Below are 17,433 nucleotides of genomic sequence, written 5' to 3'. Positions count from 1 at the left end.
GTAGGTGGAAACCGTTAACGGAACGGATACGAAAAACATAAGAAACAAGTTTACGTCTTACACACTTCCTGGTTGAAACTTTCAAAGTTGCTATGAAGAAGGAAAAAATTTAACAGTTTATGATGTCAGATTCAAAATATATGATAAAAGAAGGAGAGATAACAATAAGATCCGGAATTTTAGTAAGTCATACGTCAAAAATCATTTTGAGAAGAGCCTCCAGAGGGGAGTAGTTTTACACTTTTTGTGTAAAACTTCAATCTGTGCACAAATTTCCAATTTTCTGAATTTTAATGAAACTAGCTGCTTATCTTGATTATCAATACAACTTGCTTACACGTACGTTTATCAATGTAAGTGTGATTTACCGTTGCACACACATTTATTGGACATATGTTGCAAATCCTATCCAGTTAGTGCTGTTTTTATTTACCAAGTAGATTTTTTATCTGAGTAGTTGCAATATTGGAGAACTCCTTCAGATCAGTTGACAGAATGGTGGCTTTTTTGCAAGGGGTCCTAGGTTTAACATTGATAGGCATGGTCAGAGTACTAATTTGAAAGGGGTTCCAAATTATATGCTCTACATGCATGACATGTATATATATATAATTCAACATTTCATTGGAAAGAGCACAAATTATAGACATGATAGAGACATGACCTAAATACAGATACATCCCATAGGCCTACAAACAAAATTACAGTAAAAACAAGTCATGAGTTTACATATGGTACATAGGCGGATCCAGGGGGGGGGCCCCGGGCCCCCCTTTTGTGGGAAAAATTTGGTTGATTATATGGGGAATCACTGAAGCATGACTGGAGCAGGCCCCCTTAGGTCAGTCAGCGGGCCCCCCCTTATGAAAAGTTCTGGATCCGCCACTGTGATATATAAATAATTTCTAATTACATGTATGCCATGTTGTATGACTGACTCAGAATGCGTCTGCTCCCTCCAGCTCCCCACTTAGAGGAGTTGACGGCCAAGTCTCACTAAATCACAGACAGCCCCCGTCTGCTTCACGCTCAGAAGCAGAAACTATTTCTCTTCATCATGAGATTAGGTCCAGTCAAAATTGTCTCAAGTTGATATGTTTACTATACATGTACATGCATACATGTACTATATATGTGTGCTATTTTAAAACATTTATTCATAATTTTTAATATAAAATTGAACACACATATATATACAATGTATGCATATATAATAAACATGAAGTACTAATCTCTCATGTCCATCCTTCAAGAAAAGAGTGGGCTTAATTGCCTGTAATAGTAAAAAGACTGCCGAGTGTAAGAAAGCTACATTTGTTTTTGACATTTTATGCTAAAAAATGATATATTTTTCAATCAAATGAAGTGCGTTCATCTTCTATACTCCTACCTCTAAAAACCCCACTGATGTCTACTTCTACATCTTCTATACTCTTACCTCTAAAAACCCCACTGATGTCTACTTCTACATCTTCTATACTCCTACCTCTAAAAACCCCACTGATGTCTACTTCTACATCTTCTATACTCCTACCTCTAAAAACCCCACTGATGTCTACTTCTACATTTAGCACTCCCAATGAAAGATAATACTGTGTAACTGAAAGTGATTTTGCACATACATTGTTAATAACCATCATAAGACATGGTTGAAAGATCTAGCACTGACCAGCTTGTATGGTAAGAAAATGTGGGTTTTTTTGTAACAAAATTTCAGACACAATGTTGTCATCAATTTGACCAAATCTTTTCTTTTTATTACAACAAAAGTGCAAAAAATCTACATTTTCTATCCTGTTTCTACAAGAAATGTCCTTCAATCTATCTTTTATAGGTTTAGAAATTAAACTGTTTATCATTCTACTTTTTGTTGTTAAATCATTGAGTCTTTGCAGGACCAATAACATTTGCCTAAATGCAGTCAGGGGTACTACTTGTACAAGTAATCTTTATTTACTTGAAGAAGTAAATAATAATATACTTATATAAGTAAATTATAATGTTTGAATAATCTCACCTTAATTTTCTCAAAAATTTAATTGTACAAGTAATTATTTTTTACGATCCGGATAAATTCTCAAGTTTTGAGATGTAAAAACATGCCTTTAACAATTTTTCTCAGGTTAGCTCATAATTTTTTATTAGAGTTCAATTTTTCATCTCATTAATTCAACAAAGAAACTAATTGTGCAAAGCGCAAGGTTTGCACAAGGCCTTCAAAAATTGCCCCTTGGGGGCTTGTAAATGAGCAGTGTTCTGAAGATAACAGACAAATGAGATATTCATTGTCCATGAAATTACACTTAAATGATTAGTAAAGACATCTGCAAAGGACACACAATTAAAAATTCTATTAGATCAAAGAAGTCCTAAGAAATTCAAGAAAAGATTGGATGACTTATTTACTTGTATAAGTAAAAAAATCTGAATGTCTAAGGGACATAACTAAGCTAAAAAATAATTTACCTTTACAAGTAAATAAAATACACTTGTATAAGTATTCTACAAATTTACTTATATAAGTATATTAATATTTACTTCTTCAAGTAAATAAAAATTACTTGTACAAGTAGTACCCCTGACTGACATAAAGGTAGAAATATAACTAAAAATGTTTCTTTTCTTTTCTTTTGTATATTTACACACTACTACATCATGTACATGCATGACATGAACACACAATATTGCAATTAGCACATGATTTAGTCTTCATGTACTGTTCATGATATTGCTGTATAAAAATCATCTGGGAAGTATATATTGTGACCAATGTTAGACTTTTTAGGACAGAATGATTTGTACTTGAAAGCATGTTATAGTACTTTGAACTTGCTCTGATTTATTACACAAAAATGTAGCTAGCAATGAACATTGTGTGATACAGCTTTATGATAACCTCTCCAATGGATTACCTCCGTCTGTTTTTGCATAACATTTTTTTGTATAATTTTTCATAGCAATACCATGACTACAAGTAATAGCTTCTTGATATATATGTGACATCAATTTTATAAATAAAACAAATCAAAGTTCCTCAGACTGACACACAAATTATTATCAATATATGTATGTGGAGATAAATCAAAGTTCCTTAGACTGACACACAAATTATTATCAATATATGTATGTGGAGATAACAAATCAAAGTTCCTTAAGACTGACACACAAATTATTATCAATATATGTATGTGGAGATAACAAATCAAAGTTCCTTAGACTGACACACAAATTATTATCAATATATGTATGTGGAGATAACAAATCAAAGTTCCTTAGACTGACACACAAATTATTATCAATATATGTATGTGGAGATTATTTTATTCCCTGATAAATGGAGCCAGGACATATAATACTTAAAAGAAGGCATTAGCTGTCTATATAAACATGATAAATAAGAAGTTGTGGTATGAGTGCCAATGAGACAACTCTCCTTCCAAGTCACAATGTATAGCTCATTATGCCCCAAATCTATCATTTCTGATGCAGCTATAATATTGTTAATTCAGTGATAATTATAAAACCTGCATTTAAAAAGTTAATTATTGAACATCCTGGATATGCATGAAGTTTTAGCCACTTGACATACATGTACATGACATAAGGCAAAAACCAATTGCAATCAATCAATAAAAACGAAAATTTTTCCTTTATTATCAGACAAATAGCTATTTATTTCCCAGTTTTATTTTTGTAAAGCCTTTTTTATGGTAAGCTGAATGATTAGGAATACATTAATAAATAATGAAACAATGCTTTTGAAAGAAAGTAACCAGTTAGTTCAGACATTTCGAATGACTGCATCTAAATAATGAAACAATGCTTTTGAAAGAAAGTAACCAGTTAGTTCAGACATTCCGATTGATTACATCATAACAAAAATTGTAGAGTGGACACCAATTTAGAGAACAAATTCAGATTTGCAATCTATCATGTCTATAAATTGCATTGCTTTGAAGAGAGGAACAAATATCAGCCCAATATGTGTATGACATCAGTTTACTGTAGAATGATACCAAAAAAGGTGAAACAAGAGAAAAGTCAGTCAGTGTGGCCATTTACATTTATATGCAATAACTTAAAGTCATTGTCACAAAATATCATTTGTATACAAATCAAATTGACAAACACTTATCATTGAAATAAAAAAAACTTCTTTGATAGTAAAACCTCCATTCAACAGATGTGTATAAAAATGCTTCCTTCCTTCCTGGTTACATTGTATTTCTTTCCAAATGAAATGGAGCTGTAATTCAGGGAATAATAAAATACAATGAAACAGATAGTACATTAACATTGATAAATGTTTACACAGGAGGGAAAGGGAAGTCACCATTCGCTCCTGGTCATTTCTGAGCCTTTAACATCTATTTTTAACAATGTATAATTTGTTGATGGTTTAAATGATTATGGAAGTAAGGTTTTCAATTAATTTCTCTGCCGATCATAACAAAACTATAAATTGAATTGTTTGGAACTCAAAATAAGAATTCTTGTTTTTGGTTTAGTCAGATCGCATGCAGATTAAAAAAAATAGTCTCAAGATCAACCAATTCTTGATTCTGATTGGTCAATGTTCAAATCTTTAATCTAAATCAAAACCTTATACATGTTATAGAAATGTTGTTATAGTGTTGATTTGGTGGCATAATGGGGACAATGATGTTATAGTGTTGATTTGGTGGCATAATGGGGACAATGATGTTATAGTGTTGATTTGGTGGCATAATGGGGACAATGATGTTATAGTGTTGATTTGGTGGCATAATGGGGACAATGATGTTATAGTGTTGATTTGGTGGCATAATGGGGACAATGATGTTATAGTGTTGATTTGGGGACATAATGGGGACACTGATGTTATAGTGTTGATTTGGTGGCATAATGGGGACAATGATATTATAGTGTTGATTTGGGGACATAATGGGGACAATGATGTTATAGTGGTTACAATTGAAACCTTTTAGGTACTGTTACAGGAACTACATTGTTATGATTGTACAGTTCTTTTCATAATTGAACCAAATTTGACATGATCTGTGGAGGGGGCTTTCAATCATTTTCAACTCTATCATAGTATATTAAATGTATTTAAAACATGGACAACATGATGATTCTTGGTTTTTGTTTGGTCAGTTTTACCTCAGACAGATGTTCATTGATAAGTGTAAATCTTTCAAACATCATAGGCAGTATGATTGTAATTTCATGCACAATGTTAGGCATAGAAGCAGGTTAGTTCTCATTGAAGAAAATGCAGTTTTGTTCCATAAAATTTGTTTAAAAGAGTAAATATTATTGATGCATGATACATGTATATGTAGCACTTCACAGTTATTAAATAAAATTAAAATAGACCCCTAAAAATGTTTAATCATCCTCTTTTCCTGTCATTTTGATAAATTTTAAAGCTACACAAGACTCATCTGTGAGGCCCGCATAAGTTAAAAAGACCAAATATAGTATGAATTTGAAAAGCATACATGTATCCATAGATAAAGTTTTCATTAGTTAAAACTGGAACACACCCGCGACATTGGCGTCCTTGGCTGTATTAAAGTAACTACGCCTTATTTAATGCATGAATTTTTAGTTTTCCTTTTGTCATCTGATAAAGTCATGCTGATTAAAAGGTGTACAGTTTTCTCTGTTTTCAAGATCTTTCTGTTTGAACCCTACCTGGTTTTCTTACTACAACCGGAAAATTCGTGTGACAATGATTGTATTTAGCGGTGTTATTCATTGTGTAATGACAAAGTTCAGGTGTGATTATGACCCGTGTTTGTAGCAAAACCCAAATACACCGTTTGGTGGTGCGCCTGACAGGGGTGGAACGTAAAGATTAGGCAACAGGTAACAGGTGACATATACTATTGGTATCGGTATCAGATTCAGATTAGACCCAAAACTTGTTAATTATTGGTAATATTAATTATGTGGAAAACAAAAGGGCCTGCAATGATGTAATTTCTAATCAACACCATTGTCCTATATTAGTTATATATAAAGTTGAATTCTTTGATTCATTGTTTTTTTCCGTCATGCTGGCTAACAAATTTGACCTCGTTATTTTAGTATTATAGATGGTGAGATATAATTTCTTTTTTATGTTTCCACAACATTCTGCAGTAAAACTTATTCAAGTATATAAAACAGATATATTCTTCTTCATTTTTTTTTTTTTTTTTGAAGGATTATATGACTTTAAACATGTTCTAAATTGAAGTAAGCATAAAGTATCAGAAATGACCAGTAGTCAATGGTGACTTCTCTTTCTGTCATGTGTAAAAAATTGTTTGTGTTAATGTAGGATCTGTTTCATTGTATTGTATATTTAATCATTATTCCCTGAAATCTACAGATCTCCAATTTATTTGGAAAGATTAACCAGGAAGGAAGGAAACACTTCTATACAAGTGTAATTATGGGATGTTTTACTAGCTAAAGAAGGAGTTTTTTTATTTTTACATGAGGGTTGTGAAGGTACGATTTGTTTTTCAAATCGATTCATATAAAATTTACATTTTGTTACAATATTACATTAATCTATTGCATATGAATGTTAGTGGCCACACTGACTGACTTTTCTTTTGTTTCTCCTTTTTCTTTTGGGGTCATTCGACTGTAAATTGATGCCTTATACATATTGAGCTGATATATTTGTCTCTCCTCTAAGCTAGGCAATATAAAGAATGCAAATCTGAGTTTGTTCTTTAAATTGGTGCCCAGTCTACAGTTGCTTTTGATGCAGTCATCCTGATTGTCTTAACTAATTGGTCGCTTTCTATCAAAAACAGTTTTTCATTATTTATTACGGTTATGTTTATATACGACCACAAAATTTTTGCAGTCATATAATGGTATGACATTGTCAATGTTGTCATCTTCCGATGACATTTGGTTTCCAGACTGAACTTGAGTATGAGTGTATGGATGTCTATGAAATTGTACCACTAGGTTCCATACCTCAAGAGGAAGGTTGGGATTGATTTTGGGGGTTGTGGCCCAAATCATTTAGGAATTAATTAGGGGCCATAAAACTAGGAATTTCTGTTTTCTGGACGATAACTTGAGTATAAGTCTAGGGATCTCTATAGAATTGTACCACAAGGTTCCATGCCAAAAAAAGGAAGGTTGGGATTGATTTTTGGGGTTAACCATGTAGAAAAAGGGAACAAAAACAATATTTTTCTAACACTTAGTATAAATTGCTTAATTCTTGACCAATTTCAATGGGGAATTTAATTCAAAGTCTTGAATTCTTGGGGTTCTTTAAATTTGCTAAATCTAACCGTGTATTTATATTTTGGAAGTTGGGCCCTGTTTTCAAATTGGTCCACATTAAGGTCCAAGGGGTCCAAAATTAAACTTAGTTGGATTTTATAAAAAATTGAATTATTGGGGTTCTTTGATATGTGGAATCTAACCATGTATTTAGATTTTTGATTTTTGGCCCTTTTTCGAAATTGATCCTCATTAAATATATATTTATATATAAAGTCCAAACGGTTCAAAATTAAAAACTTTGTTTGATTTGAACAAGAATTGAAAACTTGGGGTTCTTTGATATGCTGAATCTAAACATACATTTAGATTTTTGATTTTGGGCCCAGTTTTCAAGTTGGTCCAAATCGGGGTCCAAAATTAAACTTTGTTTGATTTCAACAAAATATGATTATATGGGGTTCTTTGATATGCTGAATCTAACCATGTATGTATTTTGGATATTTAACCACAATAGGTAAATGTCCAATTTCAAATTTTTAAGTTCTCAGACCACATTCATTTTGTTTCAGAAACCTATGCTATGTCAAATATTCAATCACAATCCAAATTTAGAGCTGTATCAGGCTTGAATGTAGTGTCCATACTTGCCCCAACTGTTATACCAAAAGGCGGTACGGTTGCCTATAATTGCTTCCATCCACTTCATTTGAACTTTTGTTGATAGTTGTCTCATTGGCAATCATACCACATCTCCTCATTATTATAATGATTGATTGATAAAGGAAAGGTTCACTTTTGCCAAAATATGGCCTTGAATTTCAAATTTAACATATAATTTAAAAAAGGTCCTAATTTGGTTCTTAAAATGGATCTATTTCTAAATCCTTAATGCTAGGTAAATTAATCTCTTCATAAGATTACATTATAGGCTCAAAATTCAAGCACATTTTGGAGATATTGTCAAAAGAAAACCTTGATTGCAACCTAAGATCCAAAATATTCTGTATAACTAAAAGGTGCCAATGTTTATAGAGTGCATTATAGGCTCAAAAGTCAAGCACAATTTGGAAATATTGTCAAAACACAATCAATTTTTCCGACATTTAAGCTTTGGAGAAATAAAGAAAACCGTGATCGCAACCTAAGATCCAAAATGTTCTGTATAAAACAAAGGTGCCAAGGTTTATATTAAACCCCTAGTTACAACTTTGAACAATTCGATCAAAAATAACATTTCAACACAAATAATTAAGGGGTTGAATTTTGTAATTTATAGTTTGTTGTGCCAAAAAGAAGATATATTGTATTAAGGTGTAACACCACTAATATGGTTCCAGTCAGAAGGCAAATACCAGAAAGTAGTACATATTTAAACACAAAATAGTTCCTATGCATGGGTGTAACTTTTGAAATATGTAGAATATTTTGGTTAATTTGGATTCAAATGAAAGCTGAATGACTGGTTATCATTGATTGACTTTTGACTTCAAATTTTGAATAAAAAAAATTCATGAAATTGAAAAAGGGATGGTACATTTTGCCTGTTTGTCAGATCTGAAGTACCTGTTTTGGTACATCCAAAGTTCCAGGAACCAGTTCTCTCTTTTAAAAAGCAATTAAAGGTATATTGACTTTATTCAGTACAAGATGACATAAGGTGTTGCTTTGACATGCAATGATTGTCACTTTATTTGAACTTAAGACAAAAGGGCTGTGGCTGCTTAAAATTGAGGAATTTAATATAGAAAACAATGGGGTCATGAATTAGTGGTGAACTTCCTCAATAGTTAGTCAAAACTATTTCTTTTTAAAATTTGTAACATTTTGGCAAGATTTAATAAAATTAAGTGAATTTACTCCTTTAAAGTAATAGAACAAACAGAAAAATAGAAATGAAAGGGACACAACTCTCTCACAAGTTAAAAAACCAATAACTATAAGATATAAGGGCAAACACCACTAGATAAAATTTAACCATGATGGTCAACTTGCATTAAACATAATTTTGAAAAGACTTAGGAAATATTTAATTTTGTCATACCTCCTTAGACAATATTAGAGATGCAATGTAATCAAACTACTTCTACATTTGTATATATGGTTCACATATCCCCCTTCATATAATTGAACATATGAACTAATTCTAGATCTTTCATCTTCTCAAATTCATATTATACAATAATATACTTTATTGTTTTACAGAAACAGAAGCATAAAAGATTTTGTAAACTATGTAATGATGGTGATTCAGTGGTTCTTGAATGCTATGAAAGCAAAGACCATACAGACAAAGTTAAAAATACCTTCACACTTGTTCATGTCAAAGGTTTGGATAAAGTGGTGAAAGAATCTTCAAAAGAATTCTACATAGATGTTCATTTAAAGAAAGAGAAATTCTCACTGATATTCTCCAACCAAAATGAAACTGAGAGCTGGTACAATTGTTTACAAAACAATGCCCATTTTACTGAAGGAAGAGAAGACTCATCTACTTTTGAGGATGATGATACAGGATTAAAAGACAATATTTTGTATGATTCTGGACCTGGAGACAGTAAGTTGTTTGACATTTTTATTGCTGCGGCAGCAAGTATTTAATTTGATAAAGTATAGTGTTAAAATGTAATGTAAAAATATACAGTTTTATGAAATGATTTAGATTCAGAAATTATTACATGCATCTATAATTGTGATTTTTTCAAGAATGGACAAAACTGTGAGATTAATTATTGCGATTTCAGTAAAATCTGTATACAGATGTATAATTAATTGTATAAGATATCTGAATGCGAGTTCTAATAATTGCAATACTCACCTAGTCCCATTATTTGCATTAATAAAAACCTGGCAATAATTTCTAATTTTACAGTATGTGGGCCAAACTTAAAAAGTGAAAAAAGTCAGTGTATTATCCCCAATGTTTCTTCAGCCCACATTAAAAATCAATCACTATCAACCTAGGATAAATCTTCAGTCAATGAAAACTATTGAACACCAAGAAGATGACAAGAAATTAAAGCAGTACATGTTTACCAGTTGTTTTGTAAATAAAGAGGATTATTCAAACAAGGGATTTCTTATATATTGACTTGTTCAATTACCCCCTCCCTGCAAACAAAGTTTGTTGGGTATATACATGTAGTAATCACCTTCTCTGTGTGTCTGCTGTCTATCTGTCTGTCCCTCTGTCTGTCTGTCCATCCTGCTTAGTGTCCAGACCATAACTTTTGTACCATTGAACTTTGTTTGATTAAACTTGGTATGCAGATGAATCATAGACTGGGGGTGTGTCACTCTGAACTTGACTTTGAGCCCTATTAAAATAAATCCTTGTCCATTTTGTGTCTGGCTCACTATTTTCATACCCTAAATCATATTTGATATGCAGTTGTATCATGGGCTGGATGTCATATATATCGAAGTTAGGTCACTTTGACTTTAACCTCTATGAAAGTAAAAGATTGCTTGATTTGTTTACAGTGCATAACTTTATTACCTTAGCACTTAGATTGACAAAAGTCTGTATGCAGAAGCATCATGGGATCAGTTTGTGTCAAATACCAAAATGAGGTCATTCTGACCTTGATCTTAACACCTATGATAGTTATATTTGTGTTTGGAGCATAACTGTTCTCTGTTAGCAATAAATTTGGACACAATATTTCATATTTAATTAAATAATTCCTCTGACTGTATTCAGTAACAATGGAAGATGTTGTTGCTTTGGAATAGTTGAAATATTTTTCATGGTATTCAAGCTTTTTTGCAAATTTTAGCAAAATACAAAATAAAAGAAAATCTAGATAAATTGTAGGCTACAGTACTAGTGTTTTAAGTTTTGTATGATTTACATGTATTTACGTTAAAGAATTCATGAACTTTTTTTTAATTTGACAAGTTGAATTATCTTACTGAAGAATATGCATAGCTTGTAGCCCTTTTGAGAGAATTCTATTCTACTACATTTTATTATTTATTTTAGCTGATAGATTTGATGTAATGTTGAAACAAAATGAAGATACCAAAAACCTTGGTTTGACAAGTACATACCGCCTGCATGTATCAAATGTGTGTCTTATGTTAGAGGACTTAGTAAAGCAAGAAGCCAAGTACAGATGGTATTACAATGCATTGAGGAAATATGGCAGACAAGGCAACGATTTTGTGATAGAAGCAGGACGTAAGAGTGAAACAGGTGCAGGGACATTTATATTCATTTATGAGGATCCTTCTAAAATTACTAAAGCAATTGATAAACTTACCAAAAGGAAAGCAAACGAGCAGTTAACAGGTAAACTTAATTTTTCATCGTCTGAAACAGAGAGACCTGTATCAAATAGAATGTCAGAACCCATTCAGAAGAGAGAAAATTCCCCATCTCCTCCAAAGAAGGCATCATCAGTGAAGGAAAGTACAGATATTAAAACACCTTTATCCAGACAACATTCTGCTCATCTTTCTCCGAATTTCAAACATGAATTAGAAGATGTAGTTAGTGGTAAAAGTAAAACAATAAGTGACAAATCTAGCAAGAGTAAGAAAGAAAAACAAGAAACCAAAGATGAAAAGAAGGAAGAAAAGAAGAAAGGATTCGGGGCATTTTTCAAGTCTAGCAAAGATAAAAAACCAAAGGATAAAATGGAACAGGAAGTTGACCATGAGGGTGATGATGAGTATCCTGAAAATCTGTATGATGAACCCGAACTTCCTTCTGACTTGAAAAGACCTACTGAACCTCTGTATGAGGAAGCAGATCAGAAAGCTAAAGCAAAGAATAAACGTGCTTCTTCAAGTGATAAAAAGCCTTTAAAACCTCAAGAACATTCAGTTTATGCACAGGCACATCCTCTTCGCCAAGAAGCTTGGAAAAATCATGGGGCTCAAGAAGAAGTGCATCTTGAAAATTATGAATCAATAAAAGCTGCTGCGAGTCTCAAAGGCCAGCGTAAATCATTTGACAAGATAACAAACGACGAAGAGGAAATTGACGATACATATGATCATGCATTCCTGGCTGAAAGGAACCTTAAAAGAGAAAACATTGCAAATGACTCTAAAAATATCTACGGTACTTCAAGTGGGAGGGAACCTGAAGCAGATTATGAATTAGGTGACCCTGAAGATGAACCTGTTGAATATGATGATGCCTTTTCCACACAACAGAAATTTTTAGCTCAGCCAGCTGAGGCATATGAAGAAGTTGATATCAGATCATCAACATAGAACTTTCTAAATCAGTCAAACTGCAATAATGCAGGTTTTGAAAATATCTGATACAGGCTAAACAATTTTTGATGCACTGTATCGTGCTAGATGTATTATTATTGTCTTATGCAATTGTTCTACTTGTGCAGTCAAATTGTTATGACTATATCATGATTTCTTATACATTTGGTCAATGGTCTTGTATGTTATGTTAACAATATATTTCCCTTTTTATTAGTATGACATCACAAATGATTTCCAAGTTTTCAAAATGTTCAAGTTGCCTGCCTTTGGTCTAAAGTTCATTATTTTCATTCTAAGTATTTTTTAATTGTTTCAAAAGTAAAAGTCTAAATGAAATATAGCTAAACATTGTCTATGATGGATTTTTTTTTATAGTGTATGATAAATAATACTTGGCCAATCTTCTGGTCACAATTGATGTTGTATTCAAAGACAATATATTATTTTCTTTATGTTTTTGCCTATTCGTACTGTATTTTAGAGCAAATTTTGAGATGTCTTCCTTTTTGCAGATTTTTACACTTGTTTTAAGGTTTATAAATGCTCTCTGTGAACATTGCCTGAATTGTCCCTGACCAGCGAGGCTACACTCTTGTGCATCCCAACCTGTAAGCGTAACCCTTACTCTATCCTTTGTTCTAACCATACCTTAACCCTGATAAACATACTCTTACTCAACTTTAACCCTAATTTTCAATGGAATTGAAAAGAATTTTTACTTTAAAGCATTATCGAAATACCTTTAAAGTAGCATGAGTAGCAATTTTTGCAAGCAATATGTATGATATTCAAATGATACTCGAATGAGTAATTTGGTCTGTACATTTAGAATATTTAGTTTACTACTTTAAAACAATATCACGAATATGAATGTGATGAATATTTATATTATCAATTGATTGGTAATTTTACTAGCCATTTTACTGAATATTTGTAATGGATTTTGGATATATACATTGGTGCTTTTACTTCTGTAGAATCATCTATTTTTAGTAAATATCAAAACTTATGTTTTTTTTCATAGGTTTATAGAATTTGAAACTTTTATATCCACATTCAATCATATACATTCCACCTTTTGTTAATGAGTTATGAAAATAGGTATATTTTTTATGAAGAAAATAAGATTTCAATTCCATGTTTATATTTTATAATAATATCTTTTATTTTAATAGGGTAACCCAATTTATTTTTACTTATCTAACTGGAGGCCCTCATAAAGCAAGCTTTATTATAAATTAAATAAAATACAAAATGTATATACAAATAAACAATAAAACAAACGAGCAGTATATATTGGTATTTTACCTGGTGATTGTTAATTTCTATAATATTGCAAAATTTTGTAGTTTGAAAATGATCCAGCGCCTATTTTTTATTTTTTTATCATTTTGCTTTTAACCTTTTTTGATTTCTTTCAATTAAGGTTAGCTTCCTACAGGATCATATATTCAATTGATATATAATCCATTAATTGCCACACCACCTCAAAGTTTATGGACAATTTGCCAAAGAGTGGGTATTTTAAGAAAAATGATAAAATATTTGTGATTATGCAAATTTGTAACAAATTCAGATTAATGTGCATTGAAGTGATCATTATTTAGAACATATCCAGTCAATGTCATGTAATTTATTGATGATATGTTATACTTTGATATTTAAGTTAAAATATGATATGTATTTGAATTACCATACTTGTCAAGAAAACATTTTATATTAAAGATTACATAAGTAATGCATGGTGTATGAATCTGTTATAAAAATAGGTTCAACTACAAATGTACAATCATGAACAAAGGAAGATAGCTCCACCTCAAATTTTTTATTTGCCTAGCTAAATAAAATTCAATGTTCTATTTTAAAATTTACAAAATTGCAAAATGAAAGCAACCTTTACCCTGCAGTGCTCACAAGCACTTTGATTCTTCTTTTTACTGATGGTCTTAATTTGTTTGCAGTTAACATTTTACTTACAGTCTAGAGTTTAATGTTTAGACATTAATTACTTTGTTTATTTTTAATGGATGTTACTAAACAGTTTATGATCAATAATCAACACCTAAAACAAACATTTTGATTTTTTTACCATATTTTACTGATAAATGGACTTGATTTTGGTAGTCTAAATTAAACTTTTACACTGACAGTAGGAATCACGTGTGAGACAGATGTATACAGTAGGAATCACATGTGAGACAGATGTATACAGTAGGAATCACGTGTGAGACAGATGTATACAGTAGGAATCACATGTGAGACAGATGTATACAGTAGGAATCACATGTGAGACAGATGTATACAGTAGGAATCACATGTGAGACAGATGTATACAGTAGGAATCACATGTGAGGCAGATGTATACAGATACCTGATGTTCTGGTAGTTCTGTCTAACATGCATATGTCTAATGTCCTTGACCTCATTTTCATGGTTCAGCTACCACTGGAGAACACAGCATTTTTTTTATATTTAACCTATATAGTTTTTTATCACATGATTTTCTCAGTTATTATGAGTAATAAGTCTATGTGTCCCACTGATAGGGTTCATATAACCTTTACCTCATTTCATATCTGTTTTTCAGATACTACAAGCAATAGGTCAACTGTATTTGATGTAAGGAAAGATTGTAAACTGAACATGTTTCACCTTACATGGACACCATTTTGATGGTTCATTGGTCAATATTTATTCATGGTTAGGCCTATTTCTGGAATACTATAAGAATTAGATTAACTATATTGGGTGTATTGAAGGATTGTAAGGTTTACTTGTCGTCTATCTGGTATGCTTCATTTGACCTTGATCTCATTTTCATGGTACATTGGTCAATATTAAGTTTTTGTGTTTACTTCTGTTTCCCCAAAGTATAAGCAATGGGTCAACTATATTTGATGTTTGGAACGATTGTAAGATGTACCTCTCCAACTGGTAGGATCCAACCTTTGTATCATTTTCATAGATTACTGATAATGTCAACTTTATGTGATATTTGTAGTTAAACTTTTATCTTGAAGACTTTTAACATACATTCTATCATGATTAGTAAAGCAGACATGATATTTCATATTATGCACTCTTGTTACAATGTTATGTTTTGAAGTATATTTTACTGCTCTGCTTAAACCAAACAATAATCAATAAATCAAATATGTTTTCAAATATTTTTAAAAATTCATTTGCAGAATAATCAGTAACCTCAAACTCTTCAGAAGTCAAGTCATCAAAATAAATTTTTGAATTTCTCTTCTCTTGCTCGTCATGAAATTTTAAATCATCTTAAGCATTACACCTGAATTTTTCAACACACATATATTTTTGAAGCTTATTCATGACCACGCTTATTTTTAATTTTGCTTATAAAAACATTCCAAAATTGTTGGTTAATTTATATGTACAAAAAAAATTTTTTTTTAATTAATATCTATTAATATATTATTGTAAAATGCATTTTATATTTATATACAATGTATATGATATTTTTATACATAAAGCTATTTTAGTCCCATGTGTTGAGGAGAAGGGATCATACAATCATTGCCTCTTAATTGATTTACAATAAAAAGATATGATTAACATGTTACTGTTAATTATAAAACAGAATTATGTGTCTCAGACAACTTTTCCCTTCAGTTCTTATAAATTGATTTAAGTAGAGGTATATTCCCTTTGTATCTGAATATGTACAATTGAGAATGGTGAATGAGGGCTATATTACAGTGTTAATATTTCAATTATTTTTTTTATTTTATTATGAAAGCGAGGCCAAAGATACCAAATAGACATTCAAACTCATAAGTCAAAAATAAACTGACAACGCCATGGCCAAAAATGAAAAAGACCAAAAAGAAAAACAACAGTACACAAAACACAACATAGAAAACTAAAGACTGAGTAACACAAACCCCACCAAAAACTGGGATGATCTCAGATGCCTGTTTAGGGTAAGCAGGTCCTGCTCCACATGTGGCACCTGTTGTATTGCTGAATAATAGATACATGTATGAAGTTGTACTAACATGGGAAATGTACAGTTTTGAAAGATTCTATCAGCTTTTTTTATTTGTTGGTATATATGTATATTCATTTATACAGTTCAAATGTTTTTTATCAACTTTTTTTTCTGCATCATTATTTCTTGGTCTTGGACAATGTCAAAGTTTCCTCAAGAGTAATTTCTGAATATTTAGTTTGTCTTTTCAAGTTATTTATATATTTAGAAATACCTTTGAATGAAGAAAGAAGAATTGTCAGTAACTTATATCAGATTTCTAATGTGAAAAGGGCATAACTGACATTTTTTGACAACAAATACCACATTTTTCCTATGCTTTTTGAGGAAAAGTAACAACTAATGATTCACAGCATTTTTATTGCATTATATGTCTTGTTTATACTGTTAATATGCTGCTTGTTAAATTATTGAATATATATAGTTATTTATATTTTATAGAATACTTCATTGAACAGTTAATTCAGATGATACAAAGATTGAATATAAAAAGAGTATTGAAGTTACATTTGGTTAACAAAGTAAAATTTAAAAAAAGGTACTCTGAAAGTACTTTTATTCGTGGAAATCAATTTTCGTGGTTTGAACAGATGTTATATGTTTGTGGGTTCTTAAATTCGTGGATTTTAGTTTTCTGAAAAAATCCAGGGAAGATTTTGTAGCCATCACAAAAAAAAGATTCTCGTAAATAGTCATATGGTGTATTATAATAATTTGTGGGACATTGCAAAATAAGGTGTTCATTTTCACTTACTTGATCGTCTTACATTCGTTAATTTTTTTATAAAATAATTGCTTATGAGTACCTTTAAACAGGGAGAGAAAAGCATTGATTAATACTAAATGTTACAGTATTACTATTATTTATACTAACGCTGTTGTGTTGTTGAATATTAATGAACATATATAACTTCATAATTGCAAATAATTTGAAAAAATAAATAATATGTGCTTTGATAAAA

At 31.1% G+C, this 17,433-nt stretch overlaps 1 protein-coding gene and 1 pseudogene across 2 annotated transcripts; one reads left to right on the top strand and one right to left on the bottom strand.

The window, feature by feature from the left end:
- Positions 1-29: 29 nt before the first annotated feature.
- LOC127736123 (docking protein 2-like) lies at positions 30-17,433 on the top strand. 2 transcript variants are annotated; one of them, XR_007998816.1, is made up of 4 exons: positions 30-182; positions 9,430-9,781; positions 11,210-16,044; positions 16,224-17,433. XR_007998816.1 is itself a non-coding variant. In XM_052246666.1 (3 exons), exons 1-3 carry the CDS (start codon positions 120-122, stop codon positions 12,448-12,450), a joined length of 1,656 nt encoding a protein of 551 aa, XP_052102626.1. In that variant the 5' UTR covers positions 30-119; the 3' UTR covers positions 12,451-17,433. The 2 variants fall into 2 exon arrangements, 1 of the variants encoding a protein (XP_052102626.1); XM_052246666.1 differs by having other exon boundaries at positions 11,210-17,433.
- On the bottom strand, positions 934-1,133 carry LOC127736301 (small nucleolar RNA U3; annotated as a pseudogene).

The sequence above is a fragment of the Mytilus californianus genome, unplaced genomic scaffold, assembly GCF_021869535.1.
Source record: "Mytilus californianus isolate M0D057914Y unplaced genomic scaffold, xbMytCali1.0.p SCAF_3, whole genome shotgun sequence".
Taxonomy (NCBI): domain Eukaryota; kingdom Metazoa; phylum Mollusca; class Bivalvia; order Mytilida; family Mytilidae; genus Mytilus; species Mytilus californianus.
The sequence above is the reverse complement of the archived record's forward strand: the minus strand, read 5'-3'. Positions and strand labels throughout refer to the sequence as shown.